This window comes from Gracilinanus agilis, chromosome 4 (genome assembly GCF_016433145.1).
Source record: "Gracilinanus agilis isolate LMUSP501 chromosome 4, AgileGrace, whole genome shotgun sequence".
Taxonomy (NCBI): domain Eukaryota; kingdom Metazoa; phylum Chordata; class Mammalia; order Didelphimorphia; family Didelphidae; genus Gracilinanus; species Gracilinanus agilis.
Genome location: NC_058133.1, coordinates 172,975,320 through 172,992,541, shown reverse-complemented (window position 1 = coordinate 172,992,541; position 17,222 = coordinate 172,975,320). Strand labels below are relative to the sequence as shown.

At 36.0% G+C, this 17,222-nt stretch overlaps 1 protein-coding gene across 1 annotated transcript in view; it reads left to right on the top strand.

Moving 5' to 3' along the window:
* Positions 1 to 17,222, top strand: part of USP32 (ubiquitin specific peptidase 32) — a 282,076-nt gene that overhangs the window by 203,749 nt on the left and 61,105 nt on the right. Inside the window, exons 13-16 of the mRNA XM_044676716.1 lie at positions 2,991 to 3,183; positions 3,987 to 4,162; positions 4,600 to 4,740; positions 16,645 to 16,762. Coding sequence (XP_044532651.1) covers positions 2,991 to 3,183; positions 3,987 to 4,162; positions 4,600 to 4,740; positions 16,645 to 16,762 — 628 coding nt within the window. The remainder of the gene's footprint in view (positions 1 to 2,990; positions 3,184 to 3,986; positions 4,163 to 4,599; positions 4,741 to 16,644; positions 16,763 to 17,222) is intronic.

Sequence of the window (17,222 nt, the reverse complement as noted above, 5' to 3'; positions counted from 1 at the left end):
GGCAAGTCATTTCAGCTTATTTGCCTAACCCTTGCCCTTCTTTCTTGGAGTTGTTACTAAGACTGAAAGTAAGTGTTTAAAAAAAAATTTTTTTATCTGCCTGATAAATTACTAAATGTTAATGTGTTGGTTCTTCACTAAGTACCATGTCCACAAGTGTAGTCATTTTCTGTGATGGAAGTTAACAAAATTCATATAGTGGTGAAAAGGTTTTATGAATTTCTAAATGGAAGGAACATAGAGCAAAAGAATAATTATTTACATAGGAAAATAAATAGACACAGTGCAAAAGTGATTTGTCCCAGTTTCCTATGATCCTCTTTGGCTTTTGAATACTTGATTGTTTCTCTGTTCACTGAGTTCTAATTGATGTTTTCCCTTTATATAACAAACTAGACTTCCCTTCCCCCTCCCCTTAGTGAAATCTCCCTCTGTAGAAATGTCAGTGGAGATAAATGGGGAAATCTCTTTGTTCAAGCTCCATTGTGATATGTGTGGTTTTTTTCCCCTACTGTTGAGAATTCTTCCCCTACCACGATTGGTTAAGACTAGAACATATTCTAAAACATAAAAATCATAAAACTTAAGTACCAAGAAGGACATTTGAATACATTTTTTTAAAATCCTTACCTTCCATCTTAGAATCAATACTGTGTATTGGCTCTAAGGCAGACGAGTGGTAAGGGTAGGCAATGGGGGTCAAGTGACTTGCCCAGGGTCACACGGCTGGGAAGTGTATGAGGCCAGATTTGAACCTAGGACCTCCTATCTCTAGGTCTGGTTCTCACTCCACTGAGCTACCCAGTTGCCCCCCATTTGAATCCATTTAATTCAATTCTCTCATTTCCTGGTGTGGAAACTGCAACCCAGAATAAGTTAAAGGATTTCCCCAAAGTTATTGACTGAGCTAAAAGTCCAGATCCCAAGTTTCAGTACTCTTTCTGCTTCAGTACTGCCCTACATCCCATGTTGCTGAACCACTTTTTTCTACACCTCAGGAATATAAGATTGACAGAGTTCTGAGTAATTGAAGTAACTGTTTTAATTACATAGCTTCACATGGTTCTCTTCAAATAAGGCCTTTAAAGGTCCAGTATTGATAGATGATTCTTTTAAAAAACATTATCATACTCCTTTTAAGAGCCATAAACTATCCTGTGTACTTTGAGATACAATGAAAACAACAAAATTGTCCCTATTCTCTAGCTTCCCTTATAGTCATACATTTACTAATCTGGGCATACAAAGACAAAAACGAAGAAAATAATCCCTCACCTCAAGTAACTGATAATTGAAGCATATATACAGATATGGAAATACAAAATACATATTTAAGTTAAATATAAAATAATTTTGGGGATTGAGGAATACAGTAGCACAAGGATCAGGATAATCTTCTGTTAAGCTGAATTTTGATGAAAGCTAGAGAAGCTAAGAAATTTAAGTGAGAGAATGCATTCTCCAACATGGACAACCCCAATCTAGACATAAGGTTGGAGCCTAAAAACAGCTTGGCAACTTGGGATGGAATATAGAATGTGTTCAAAAGAATTATGTAAAGGCAAGGGTGTGGTGTTTTAAATACCAAAAAAGAAAGTTTTGTCTCAGAGGTAGTAGAGAGCTGTGGGTACTCCTTTAATTAAGGGGAATTAAAATGGTCATATCTTTGTTTTAATTATACCACTTTACTGACTGTGAGGGAGGATTGGAGAAAAGAGAAACTATCCAGGAAACCAGTTATGTGGTTATAGCAAAAATGAAGGGGAAAATGTGATAAGGATATAAATTAGTATTAGTTATAAAGTGAGTGGAGAAGAAGGAACGGATACAACATGTGTTGTATTACTTTTGATTACTTTTAAATCAGTAAAACTTAAAAGCTGATTTAATAGTGGAATGAGGAAGGTAGACTAGTCAAGGATGACTCCAAGATTGTTAACCTGGTTAAGTTAAAAAATAACACTATCTTCAACATAAATCAGGAATTTATAGTGAGAAGAGAGTGGGGAAAAAAGATAAGAGAATTTTGCTCTCAGTGGTAAGTTTAAGATACCTATTGGGCATCCATTTAAAAATATCCAATAGACAGTTGCTGAAATGGCCCTGGATCTCAAGAGAGAGAGACTGGAATTGAATATTTTGATCCCTAGTAATCATCTCTCTAGAGATGTAGTTGAGAGACAGTGTGGTACAATGGAAAGGGCACTGACTTTGGGGTCAAAGAAACTGGATTCAAATCCTACCTCTCTCACTACTTGTAAAGACCTAAGACAAGTTGTCTAACCTCAATTTATTTATAAAGTGGAGTGGAGATGAGGTTGAGCTAGATGGCATCCTAGGTACCTTGAAGTACTGGATCTATGTTCTGCTCAACCCATGGTAGGTGATGAACAAGATTTAACATGTAGAAAGAAAAAAGTGACTAGTATAGATAGGAATCCACCACCCTACCCACCTTTTCCCTAGAGAGTAGGAGGTGGAAGGTGATCTAAAAAGAGACTATGAAGAAGATCCAATTAGGTAGAAAAAGAATAAAGTGAAGCAGTGTCACAAAAATCCATGAAGGAGAAAGTATTCAGAAAGAGTGAATAATGAAAGGTGTCTTGCTCTAAAGAGGGCAAAAGGATGAAGGGTGAGAAAAAAGCATTAGGTAGGCAATGTGATAACTTTAGATATATGATTTCATTTGAGTGATGAGGTCAGAAACCAGATTGGAAGAGATTTAACTTCATGTACTGCAAAGAATTATCAAAATTTGAAGAAAACTTTATGAAGGCCAACTATAAGGTATGGAAAGGGAATATGAAAGACAGATGGGATTCTTGCTCATCTAGAGTTTATTAATATTTTTATGTATATAAATATCTTGAAATGATCCCATTCAGTTACTTAAGGGCTATAAGTTGTTTTGTAATTAAGAATTCTAAATCATGTGATTATTTGCATTTTTTCTTTTTTTACTCCCTCTTTTATATCTTGGTTGGTGTTAGGATTCTCATCCTGTTGTGATCGAGCCTGCTTCTGTTCTTAATGGAGGGAAGCATTCACTTTGTGCAGGAGTACATCCCATAGAACAGGGGGATGAAAGAATGAGTGGAGGTCTCAATTATATAAGTCCCACAGAAGAAAAATTGTCAGATAATATTTCTACTGCATCGGAAGCCTCAGAGACTGCAGGCAACAGTAAGCATAGTTTTTTCTTTCTACTTGAATTTAGTCTGGGTCATATGTTAATGATGTCTACACTTTTAAGAAATTCCAAAATATAGTACATCAAGCCACAGTCCTCAAATAATTTGTAATTATAAATGTAGCAGCTAAACAACAAGATTCCTAAATGCCTTTTTACATCTGTATTTAAACACAGTCTCCCCTGGCTTTTCACTATGATTTATTTTCACTATCTTATCTCTTTACATAATAGCATATTGCCCTTATGGTAATTTTTCTATGGACCTTAGATTTTAGGGGCCCAAATTCACAAAAATGGTAGTACTCTGTTTCTTAGACTCTGTTGGTCTTATACTTAATTCTCAGGAAATATCTCTAAGGACAGCAAAGATCTTTGACAAATTTGTGGAATTTGTTTTGTCCAAATCATGTGACAGTTCAAAATGTTTCTTTTTGTCCCTGTGAGAAGTTGAGACCAAACAAAAATTGCCATCTTAAAATGCTATCTCTTGGGTTGTAGTTGACATATATGTATATAACACCTTAAAATTTGCTAAACATTTTACATATCTCATTTCATCCTTATAGTTTCTTAGATATTCCAGAAAGAGTAACATACCCATAGTATTTACCTTCTAGAAATTTAAGATAGATAGTTCTGGTGTGGATACATAGATAGAATTAACACATTAAACCTGTATTACCTAAGCGGTAAAACTGCCTTTACCATAATACTGTATTTAAGATGTATCTTCATGTTTCTGTTTAAAATAAAATAAATATAAGAAAAGATCCATCCATTCTTTCCTTTATAGGCTTTCTATATTCTGGCACCCCAGGGACTGATATGTGTTTTGCTAGACAACATAACACTTCAGACAATAATAATCAGTGTTTACTTGGATCCAATGGAAACATCTTACTACAACTCAATCCACAGAAACCAGGCGCTATTGATAACCAGCCTTTGGTAACTCAAGAACCAGTAAAGGTAAATAATTTAACATCTTAAATAAAAACAATTCTTTTTTAAGTTAACAGTTTTTTAGATAAGTAGTAAGTAGAAATATTTTTGAAAGATCATTTTAAGACATTATTAGACTTTGTGAGACATTTGGCTCCTTAAGTGTCTTATCCCTGGAAACATACTGGGTTTTTTTGTTTGTTTGTTTGTTTGGGGAGGGGCAAAGATATTAAAAAAAATTTAATCTACTTTAAATTTTGAAGTTTTTCAAATACATCAAAAAATAAGTTTGTTCACATTTGTAAGTTCACAGATTAAAGTTTTATATGATTTGCCTAGTCATATAAGTGTTTTATTTTGGAAGTCAAATAATTCCCTAGAAAACTAAAATGTTTGCCTGACCACCAAAGCAATCCTCCACTGTTAGGCTAAAAAATATTGTTCACAGTCTATCTTTCTTAAAGGCTACATCTCTAACGCTAGAAGGGGGACGATTGAAAAGAGCTCCACAACTAATCCATGGCAGAGATTATGAAATGGTCCCAGAGCCAGTGTGGAGAGCACTTTATCATTGGTATGGAGCCAATTTGGCCCTTCCTAGACCAGTAAGTACATGCATTTGTTTCTTTTTGTTCTCTTTCAGGATAGGTAAAAGAACTGTCAGTAAAAAATACTTTGGTTACTTTGCTATCTCTCAGTAGACACAAGCATATTGTCATCTCACTGAAGTATAGCATTCCTAGTGCTTTAAACTGCTTGTATAAAAGCTGATATTTTCCTACTCAAGTGCTTTGAATTCCAATAGACACAGACATCAATGAAAGGTACTAGGTCTCATGCTATTGCAAAATGTCTTTTTGTGGCATCAAGGCAGAGAAACTGACTTGGGGCATGGGAAACAAGAGTTCTACTCCTGACTGCCATTCTCTCAGCTGTGTGTAGTGTTAGGGAAGTCTTGTCATCTTTATAGGCCCCAGTCTTCTCATCTGTAAACTGAGGGGAGTGGGAGTAGATGCCTAAAGGGGCCTTCCAGTTTGGGTGCTTTTTAAAAAATTCTTCTTAAAATGAAAAAATAAGCAATTTCCTGAAGAGAATGAGAATCTCTGACCCTCCCCCCCCCCGACTCTTTTTAAATAAGACCCCATTTATCATAATCAGTATGTAGCCAAAGGAAATAATGGAAGCATTTAATCTGGGACTATGATTAATTAGCGGTTAACAAAATTATAGTACGATTAATAGAATCCAGTATGTTTTATAAGATAAAAAATTCTAACTATGCAGTAAATCTAGCTATGTTTTCTTTTTACTGTAACTCTCTTTCAACCATATAAGGCATATCAGGATGATGAGAAGTGGGGGCCTTGAAAATGGTCACATAGGACACATATAGAGGAGTGAGGGTAACTGGATCTCTCTTGACTATGAGGTGGTAACCTAGTATGTGAGTTTGAAGACTATCCTAAACAATCAGGACTCAATAAGAAGCTGAGATACCTCCTTAAGAAGCCAGCACCCAATCATTGCTAGAAAATAAACCTCCTGGGGGGCAGCTGGGTAGCTCAGTGGATTGAGAGTCAGACCTAGAGATGGGAGGTCCTAGGTTCAAATCTGGCCTCAGACACTTCCCAGCTGTGTGACCCTGGGCAAGTCACTTGACCCCCATTGCCCACCCTTACCACTCTTCTGCTTTGGAGCCAATACACAGAAGTTGAGGGTTTTTAAAAAAAAAAAGAAAAAGAAAATAAACCTCCTGTCCAGTCCAGTCTTCCTAAATGGACCCACTCATTGAGACCTTCCATTGGTGATTGGATATTGTGGTGGGATCTTGAATGATCTAATTTTAGGGTATAAAAGAGGGAGAAAACTCTCATTCATTTGTCTTAGATTGTGAGGAAAACCCAATGATTCAACTTTTCTGAGAGAGGAAAAAGTCTATCAAAAAACCTGTTATTGGCCTGGGGCTTTGCCTCTGTTTTATTTCTCATTGACTGAAAAATATTCATCACATTGCCAAGTAGTATGTAAATGTTTCCAATTTTAGAAATCTTAGACACTTAAGCCTGCTAAATTGTCTTTTGCCTTGCCCTCATTTTTCAAAGCATAATATCTTTTGACTTTGAATTTAGGTCTTATATCATAAAAATAGCCATGATCTATCTATACTAGCAATTTAAGTTACAATAATTTAAAAAACACCCTATTTGGTTGACTCCTTTCTATGCTAAGGACTGCACTGTATGTACTAAGAATACTTGGTATAAATTTTCCTAAGTAGATAACCTAACGAGGTCTTTAAGTATGTCATCCTTTTGTGTTGACATCTATGCTAGACCTATTAGTAGTCATATTTTTATAGCAAGGTTTTGTATAAATGTGTTAAATAAGCAAATGTGTTTTTAGTGCCTTTTTTGCAAGGCATTGGGGGTATGAAAATAAGATTACAGATGCTGTGTCTTTATTAACTTAGAATCTCACATATGAATTAAAGTAGAATGTAATCACTGAAAAGACAGATCCAGAATCCTAGGTAAAAGTAATTTGAGGAAGGAGAAATCACTTTCAGCTGAGTACATAAAACTTTTTTCTCATGGTTGTATCAGTAATCAAATTGTTACTTTCTCCCAATTAATTATGTACAATAAAAGCTTGAGATTACATATCCTGTAAATTAACTGCTAGTCCACATGGTTGTTAGTCCCCATAGTATTATTCCTCTCTCCCCAAACCTGGTTTTTAAAAAATGTTTTACTTTATTTGACATAATAGCACCTAGATTTTGTATGTTTGTAAATTATTGACTCTCTGAGCCTCCATTGATCTCCATAGGAAATATTCCCTTTTTATTTGGGCTAGGTTTTTTTTTTTAATTTAAACTAGTTTTTTAAAACATTTATTAATATTTATTTTTTAGAAAAGTTAACATGGTTACATAATTCATGCTCTTACTTTCCCTTCACCCCCAAGCCCCCCCCCCCCCCCATGGCTGATGCGTATTTCCACTGGTTTTAACATGTGTCATTGATCAAGACCTATTTCCAAATTGTTGATAGTTGCATTGGTGTGGTAGTTTCAAGTCTACAACCCCAATCATATCTGCCTCAACCCATGTGTTCAAGCAGTTGTTTTTCTTCTGTTTCCAGTCCTGTAGTTCTTCCACTGAATGTGGGTAGCGTTCTTTTCCATAAATCCCTCAGAATTGTCCTGGGTCATTGCATTGCTGCTAGTACAGAAATTCATTACATTCGATTTTACCATGGTGTATTGGTCTCTGTGTACAATGTTCTTCTGCTCCTTTCTCTGCTGCTTTCGCTCTGCATTAATTCCTGGAGGTCTTTCCAGTTCACATGGAATTCCTCCACTTTATTATTCCTTTGAGCACAATAGTATTCCATCACAAGCAATTTTGTTCATCACCACAATTTGTTCAGCCATTCCCCAATTGAAGGACATCCCCTCATTTTCCAGTTTTTTTGCCACCACAAAAAGCGTGGCTATAAATATTTTTGTATAAGTCTGTTTATCTATGATCTCTTTGGGGTACAAACCCAACAATGGTATGGCTGGATCAAAGGGCAGGCATTCTTTTATAGCCTTTTGAGCATAGTTCCAAATTGCCATCCAGAATGGTTGGATCATTTCACAACTCCACCAGCAATGCATTAATGTCCCAGTTTTGCCACATCCCCTCCAGCATTCATTACTCTCCCCTTCTTTCATTTTGGCCAATCTGCTAGGTTTGAGGTGATACCTCAGAGTTGTTTGGCTTATTGGGGTCCCAGATCTTGCTGCTCTCAGGAACAGGCCCCGGTGCTGCCAATGACTCGATGGGTCCCCCAAACTTGCTCTATTTCTTTTTAGCTGGGTTCTGTGCTATAGGTGCTGTGTGTGGAGGGGGTGAGGGTGGGGCAGTTGCTCAGCCCGCGATTTAGTGAGAACCCTTTATAGCCTGGAAATATCTCGATTCCACGTACCTTCCACGCTGTGCCCCGTTGTGGGGTTCCTCCGTTCGTCTGGACTTGTTTTTATGTCCCCTTGAGGAGTTTTATGTGTTTCGGTCAGGAGAGGTTAAGAGCTGCTTCTTACTCTGCCGCCATCTTAACCCGGAACCTCCGGGCAAAATAGTTTTTAATGATTGCCTTAATTTCCCCTTCATTAGAGGTGAGGTCCCCCTTTTCATCTTTGATACTGTCAGTTTGTTTTTCTTCTTTCCTTTTTTTATTAGATTGACCAGTACTTTGTCTATTTTATCTGTTTTTTCAAAATACCAGCTTCTAGTCTTATTTATTAATTCAATAGTTCTTTTATTTTTTATTTTATTAATTTCTCCCTTGATTTTTAGTATTTCTAATTTAGTTTTCATCTGGGGATTTTTAATTTGCTCGCTTTCTAATTTTTTAGGTTGCATGCCCAATTCATTAATCTCTGCCCTCCCTAATTTGTTAATATATGCACTCAAGGATATAAATTTACCCCTGAGTACTTGGCTGCATCCCACAGAGTGTGGTAGGATGTCTCATCATTGTCAGTCTCTTAAATGAAATTGTTGATTGTTTCTATGATTTCTTCTTTGACAAATTGGTTTTGGAGAATCATATTATTTAATTTCCAATTAGGTTTTGATTTGCCTGTCCAGGTGCCTTACTAATTATTATTTTTATTGTATTATGATCTGAGAAGGTTACATTTATTATATCTGCTCTTTTGCTTTTGTTTGCAATGTTTCTATGCCCTATTACATGGTCAACCTTTGTGAATGTACCATGTGCAGCTGAAAAGAAGGTGTATTCCTTTTTGTCCCTATTTATTTTTCTCCACATATCAATTAAATCTAATTTTTCTAGGACTTCATTCATCTCTCTTTCCTCTTTCTTATTTATTTTTTGGTTTGATTTATCTAGATCTGAAAGAGGGATATTTAGATCTCCCGCTAGTATTGTTTGCTATCTATTTCCTTCTTGAGCTCTGCCGGGTTCTCCTTTACAAATCTAGTTGCTATGCCATTTGGTGCATACATATTGAGCAATCTTATTTCCTCATTGTCTATACTGCCTTTAATCAGGATTTAATGACCTTCCCTGTCTTTTTTATTCATATTTATTTTTACTTTGGCTTTATTAGAAATCATAATTTCCACTCCTGCCTTCTTTTTCTCATTTGAGGCCCAAAGGATTTTGCTGAAGCCCTTTACCTTAAACCTGTGTATGTCCACCCGCTTCATATGTGTTTCTTGTAGACAACATCTGGTAGGATTTTGGTTTCTAATCCACTCTGCTATTTTCTTCCTTTTTATGGATGAGTTCATCTCATTCACATTCAGAGTTATAATTATCAGTTGTGTATTTGCTGACATTTTCGTATCCTCTCCAAGTTCTACCTCTTCTTCTTACACTATTTCCTTTTAAACCAGTGGTTTGCTTTATGCTAGTAATCCTTGTCCCCTCCCTTGATTTACTTCCCTTTCTACCCCCTCCCTTATTATTCCCCTCTTTTAATTTTTAGGCCTAATGAATTCCCTCCCTCTTCTCCCCTCCCTTTTTTTTACCTCCCCACTCTGCTGCTCCCCTTGATTTATCCCTTCTCACTTTCTCAGTAGGGTTAGATAAGAGTTTTATATCCCAATGGATAAAGCTACTCTTCCCTCTCAGGGTTAATTACACTGAGAGTAAGGTTTAAATATTACCTCTTAATGCTCTCTTCCTCTCCTTCTTATAATAGTATTCATCCCTTCCCATGCCCTCTTTGTGTGTAATAGATTATCCTACTTTTCTTCTTCATTTAAGTTTCTCTTGGTGTCCTCTACTATTCACCCCCCTCTTTCCCACCCCCATATCATCTTAGACTATTTAGTATTCCAACCTCTCCCTATGAATAATTCTTCTAATTATTATAATAGTGAAAAGAGTTCCTTACAGATACTTATACATAACATTTCTCCACATAGGAATACCAGTAATTAGATCATACTGAAGCTCTTAAAGAGGCAAATTTAAAAAATACGAATTTTCTTTCTTTCCCCTTTGTTTCTTATTTACATTTTCATGTTTCTCTTGATTTTTGTGGTTGGATATCGAACTTTCCATTTAGTTCTGGTATTTTCTGTTCATATACTTGGAATTCTTCTATCTTGTTGAATGCCCAAACTTTCCCTTGGAAGTATGTAGTCAGTTTTGATGGGTAGATGATCCTTGGTTGTAGACCCAGTTCTCTTGCCTTTCTGAATATCATATTCCAAGCCTTGTGGTCTTTTAGTGTGGGGGCTGCCATATCCTGTGTGTTCCTGATTGGTGCTCCTTGATATCTGAATTGTCTCTTTCTGGCTTCTTGTAAGATTTTTTTCTTTTACTTGGAAGCTCTTGAATTTGGCTATTATATTTCTGGGGGTTGTCTTTTCAGGGTCTAGTGTAGAGGGTGATCTATGTATCCTTTCGATGTCTATATTGCCCTCTTGTTGTAGAACTTCAGGGCAATTTTGCTGAATAATTTCTTTTAGTATGGAGTCCAAGTTTCTATTAATTTCTGCTTTTTCAGGAAGACCAGTGATTCTCAGTTTGTCTCTTCTAAACATGTTTTCTTGGTCTGTCAGTTTCTCATTGGGATATTTCATGTTTCCTTCTATTTTATCAGTCTTTTGACTTTGTTTTATTTGTTCTTGCTGTCTTGAGAGATCATTAGTTTCTAATTGCTCAATTCTAGCCTTTAGGGACTGGTTTTCCTTTTCAATTTGGTCATTTCTACTGTTCAATTTGCTTATCAGTTCATTTGATTTCTGAGCCTCACTTTCCAATTGCAAAATTCTGCCTTTTAAACTGTTATTTTCTTTGCCAGATCTCTTCCATCTTTTTCATCATCTCAGATTTGAGGTCTTCAATCGCTTGTGGCCAGTTTGCATTATTTTGGGAAGGTTTGGATATGAGTACTTGCTTGTTCTTCTCTGCTGTTTGCTCTGTTGTCTGGATTTTATCTGTATGAAAGTTGTCGAGTGTTACAGATTTCTTCTTGAGGATCTTTCTCTTTTGGGGTTCTTGTCTCTGGCTTGCCATTGTTAGCCCTGTGCCCTCTCAGGTTAATCCTCACACTCAGGGTCTGTCTGGGCTCTTTAGGCTCCTGAGGTCTCAGGTCTAGTTGTCCTCAGGGTCACTCCTTCTGGTGGTCCCCTTGGTTGTTCCTCTGTCTAAGTCTCCTTTAACAGTCTCAGGGAGCTGCTTCCACATTTGTGCACCCCTCTGCACTCGGTCACCACTCAAGGTCTGCGCCTGAGCTCAAGATCTGAGTCCTCATCTGTGCTCAGGATGTGTCTGGGCTTGCGTCCGTGCCCACACTCCTGCCTGCGCAGGCTCAGTGTCTGTGTTCAAAGTCCGCGCATTGTTTATCCTCTTGCGTTCTTAAGTCTTGCTGCTCTAAGGAGCAGGCCCTGGAGACCCCAGGTAGCTGCCAAGGACTTAATGCGTGCCCCAAACTTGCTCTAACTCTTGTGGGCTGGCTTTGGCACTGTAGGTGGTGTGGGGTGGGGGAGGGGGCTGTTCAGCTAGTGTTTTAGTGAGAGCTGTTTCAACCCTTTATAGCATGGAAATGCCCGATTCCATGTACCTCCAATGCTGTGTCGTGTTGTGGGGTCCCTTCGCTCCTCTGGTTTTGTTTTTATGTCTTCTTAAGGAGTCCTATATATTTCAGTTAGGAAAGGTTAAGCAGTTGCTTTTTACTCTGCTGCCATCTTAACCAGGAAGTCAGGAAGACCCTCTTCCTAGACTAGTTTTTTTGTAGTGAAAAGTGTTGTCCTTGGAGTAAGGAAAATCTGTAGTAAAATACTGATTCAGATGCTTTTTAGCTCTGTAAATGCTGGACAAGTCATTTAACTCTTCTGGTCTTTGGTTTCCTCATCTATATAAAAAGGATGTTGAATGCAATGACCTTTGAAGTCCCTTTCAGCTCTAACTAAGCTCTTATGTTCTTGTTATCTTTTTTAAAAATCTTAAAAAAATTTTTAGTAATAAATTTTCATATAAGCTTTCTGGAATCCCACAATCAGTCGGTGTCTAATCTCAGGTCTCAGCAAAGTAGGTGAGGGAAGTGGATTTGGCTAGCCCAGTCTTATTTCCAGTCTTTCTGTTACACTGTGGAAAGAGACTCTCTTTGCCTACCTTTCAGGTTATGTTTGGCTGGAGAGTCCTGTGGCTCCATCATGTTGTTGGGTTTCAATTTCTGTCTGTTTTGAAGAGCTTTTTAAAGATTGGAATGGAAGGATAGTCAAAGAGGTTTTGGCTTTTGTTGCTCCTGAACTGCCATCTTAAGTCCTCACATAAGTTTTCTATAGTTATATATGATCCATATGTGTCCTTCTCTTCTTTCCCCCCTCCCAGAACTGGTGAGCAATTCAATACATGTGTTATCACACAAAACATATTTCCATATTTATTCATTTTTGTAAGTAAATAATCTTATAAAATCAAAACCCCAAACATATACCCAAATAAACAAGTGATAAATCATATGTTTTCATCTGTTTTCCTACTCCAAAAGTTTTTCTGGATGTAGATAGAGTTCTTTTTCATAAGTCCCTCAGAATTGTCCTGGATCATTGTATTGCTGTTGGTACCAAAGTCTTATCACATTTGATCTTTCCACAATATTGCAGTTAGTATGTATAAAGTTCTCCTTGTTCTGTTTATTTTACTCTACATCAGTTCATGTAGGTCTTTCCAGATCTTTCTGAAATCATTCTGTTCATCATTCCTTACAATATGATAGTATTCTATCACCATCACATACCACAATTTGTTCAACCAATCTTCATTTGGTTTCCAATTCTTTGCCACCACAAAAAGAGCTATAAATATTTTTCTACAGACAGGTCCCTCCCCCTCCCCCCACCCCTTTCCCCATCATTTCTTTGGGATACAGACCTAGTGATAGTATTACTGGATCAAAAGGTATGCATTCTTTTATAGCTCTTTGGACATAATTCCAAATTGTCCTCCAGAATGGTTGGATCAGTTAACAACTCCACCAGCAATGCATTAGGTGTCCCAATTTTGCCACATTCCCTCCAGCATTTATCATTTTCCTTTACTGTCATATTCACCAATCTATTAGGTATGAAGTGGTATCTCAGAGTTGTTTTAATTTGCATTTCTCTAATTAAGAGTGAGTTGGAACATTTTTTCATGTAATTATTGAAAGCTTTGATTTCTTCATCTGAAAACTGCCTATTCATATCCTTTGACCTTTTATCAATTGGAGAACTACTTGTATTCTTAAAATTTGACTTAGTTCTTTATATATTTGAGAAATGAGACCTTTGTCAGAGAAATTTGTAATAAAAACTTTTTCCATTCTTTTTGTTTCCCTTCTAATCTTTGTTGCATTGGTTTTGTTTGTATAAAACCTTTTTCATTTGATATAATCAAAATTATTCATTTTATATCCTGTAATGTTCTCTATCTCTTGTTTGGTTATACATTTTTCCCTTCTCCAATAGATCTTACAGGTGAACTATTCAGTGTTCCTCTAATGTACATACAATATTACTCTTTAAGTTTAAATCATATATCCATTTTGGTCTTATCTTGTTATAGGTTATGTTATATTGTTCTAAACCTAAATTTTGCTATACCATTTTCTAATTTTCCCATCAGTTTTTGTCAAATAATGAGTTCTTATCCTAAGAGCTGGGATCTTTGGGCTTAACAGTCACTAAATTGCTGAGATTATTTACCTCTAATCTATTCCATTAATCCACCCTTCTTTTTCTTTGCTAGTACCAGATTGTTTTGAGGATGTTCTTGTTTTCTTAAAATAAAGGCCATCTTAGATTTGAGAGTATAAGGCAAATGTTCCTTTCAGTGATTCATGGAAGCCACTAGTTGGCTTAATGTTGGCTCTGCAAATTCATTGTTCTTTTCTCTAAATTTAACAAATTAAGAATTTACTTGATTCAAAAGAATATGTAAATGAACATGTTATGTCTCCCAAGTTTAGGAATACTAAATATCAATATCATTTCCAAATAATTGCCTTCTTATGGTTGAAAATGAGTAATACTCATTTTTGTACTTCTTGAAAAAAATTGTTTGTAAATGAAGCAATTCTGTTGAATCTATGTCTAGACCTTCTGGGTAGTTTTTTTTTTTAACAAGCCTTTAGAAGAGCTAAAGTAAAGAAGTAGCTAAAACAGAAATGGTTTTGTCTTGAAGAGTTTACTTAGTACAGTCTATAATTTGTTCATGAGATTCCTTGAGATCATGGAAAGTAAAACATACTATCTTATAAAACTACTTTATTAGCAGTTCAGATTCTGTCAGAGGTAAGATATTATGTAGTTTGATTACTGCAGATGTTATAATAATAGTGGCTTACCAAAATTCTGCTTAAACTGAAATTAGGAGTAATTAAGATAAATTTGTTGGTTTTTCAGGTGTAGCTGCTTTTCTTGGAAAAGTTTTTTAATTGCTATACAGTGTTCTAAAGAAGAGATGATGTGGATATGCTCTTGATGAATTTATTCCCTCAATTTGTAACTCTGGGTGTATAGGTTTTTGACTTGACAGAATGTAGAATGTAAACATGTAGAGTGATTTAAAAAGCATTCCCAATGCTTTATTTTAGAACACCTTTTCTTTCTCATTCATTAGTGTCCTTCATGATATTCAAAAATATAATATTAAAAGTTGAGTCATTAGTTCTCTGCAAAGAGAAAACACATAGTCATTTGTGGCTACTAGAGATTTTATGGTACTTTGGTTTGCAAGATTTTTTAAGTATTTTTCTTTCCTTTTTTTACAAAATCCTGACTTGATACCATCCTTCCAAAATTACCATTAGAACTTCAGTTTTCAAATCTTGGATCATATATTTGGAGCTGGGAAGGATCTTAGACAACAGTTCAACTCCCTTAGAGTTGAACCCAGGTCTTCAGAGACTAAAGCCATCACTTCCTCCACTGTACCACTATGCATTAGAGGGAATTTCATGTCTCGTCTCATCTCATCTTGTCTTCTTTCCCTTACTTTCCACTTTAGAATCACTACTGTATATTGGTTCTAAGGCAGAAGAATTGTAAGGGCTAAACAATGGAGATTAAGTGACTTGCCCAGGGTCACACATCTAGGAAGTGTCTGAGGCCAGATTTGAACCTAGGACCTCCTGTCTCTAGGCCTGGCTCTCAATCCACTGAACTACCCAGCTTGACCCCCTTTTCTTTTCTTATACCTGTATTAATTGTGTTAGCAATTGTAGAGTGTCTTTATGATGAAGCAAGTTAGGAGACTATCTTTGCATCTTGGGTGGATAAAAGTTTTCATGTGAAAGAAAAAAACTTTTCTTCCCTTTAAAGTAAAAAGTTTTCTATTTTAAAAGCTATTTCATAGTATTTTAAAATATTTCAAACATTACCACAAAAGATAAAGTTTTTGTAGGGATTGATTTTTTTTTTTAAGTCAAAGTTCCTCTAAAAAACTGTTTTATGCTCATAGTTATATTGTAGATATTTGCTTACATTGTTTACCCACCTAAATTACAAACTCCTTAAAGTCTAGGACCTTATGTTGTACAATCTAGTGTCATATGCAGCCTGTGGTAGGTACTCAGTGAATATTACAGATAAATGAGTTGAATTTGACAAGATAGTTTCACTGACTTATGTTGCCTATTGCTTCCAAATCCTTTTTTTTTTTTTTGTGGCCATCTGTAGTCCTAGAGTAACTTAAGAACTTAGAGGAAATATGAATTTATCTAAGAATTTTGATTGAATTTCCATTGCCCTTGGTAAAATCTAATGGTAATTGCTTCTCTGTAGTTGCATAACTCAAATCTCACCTTTCTTTCTTCCAACTCCCTACCCCTCCCTCCTTTTGTAACCACAAAAGAAGACATTAAATTTAGTAAAAACCTCTTTCTGTTCTTTTTCTAACACCATCATGCTTTCACATGCTAGTTTTCCCTTATTCTCTCTAAATGACTCAGTCATCATTACCAGACACCCTCTTTCAGTTATTGGCTCTTTTATACTAATCATCATATCTCATCAGATTGTTCCTGTCATATCCCTGGAAAAAATTATCTTTGTGTGGGAACTAACCATCCTTGAATTCATATCAAGATCGAGCTGCTCTTTATCCCTTGAGAGTAGTTTCTATTAGTTCTCATTATCATTTTTTTTATCTTCTGTTCTTTAGGCCAACCCATTTCCTACTCTCTTACTCTTTGTAACCTTTCCTCACAAAATTATTTTAGGATTATGTTTAAAAAAAAAAAAGTAGCCTAAGTCAGAGTCAGGCAAATTCTAAGTGCCAATTTCCCCCTTTCCCTAATACTCACAACAGGCTTAAAGGGTTAGGGTAATAAAGGATTAAAGGGGCTCATCTTACCAATGGATTTCCCAAAAGTAATCTTCCTGTGCTTAACCTATTTTAAGATTTTCTTTTCTCCTATTTATTTATGTATAAAGCCCAATTTGCTTACAATTCTCATTAGTAGTAGATGTTCATTTGTCTTAATTTTCAAAACACCAGGTGATCAAGAATAGCAAAACAGACCTACCAGAGCTAGAATTGTTTCCTCGATATCTTCTCTTCCTGAGACAGCAACCTGCTACCCGGACACAGCAATCTAACATCTGGGTGAATATGGGTATGATGAGCCTGAGAATGTTTCCTCAACATTTACCTAGAGGTAACTTAAGAATGCAGCAAGAATACAGTACAGTTTCACAAAAAAGTTAAAATTAAATTAAGTCTGGTGCCACTGTGCTGATGTGCATTCCCATCTGTTTTCATGCAAAATCATTAAATTTTCTAATACATGGGGCTTAGATCTAAGATCATGCGCAAGTATGGGTTAGGTTGAAAAGAATCACAGCAAATTCAAAACTAAAATCAAGTCAAGTTTATTAAAAGCACTTAAATGTTTCTCAATAATACCTCCCAGGGTTATCTGGAGGATCAAAAGAGATATTTGTAAAGCACTATGCAAACTTCATGTGCTAGTATTTTCCCCCAATGAGGTCATTGTTGTGATAAATCTATGGTGCCTTTGAGAACATCTGCCGATGCTCTATTACTTAGAACATTTCCACTGTACTCATATATAA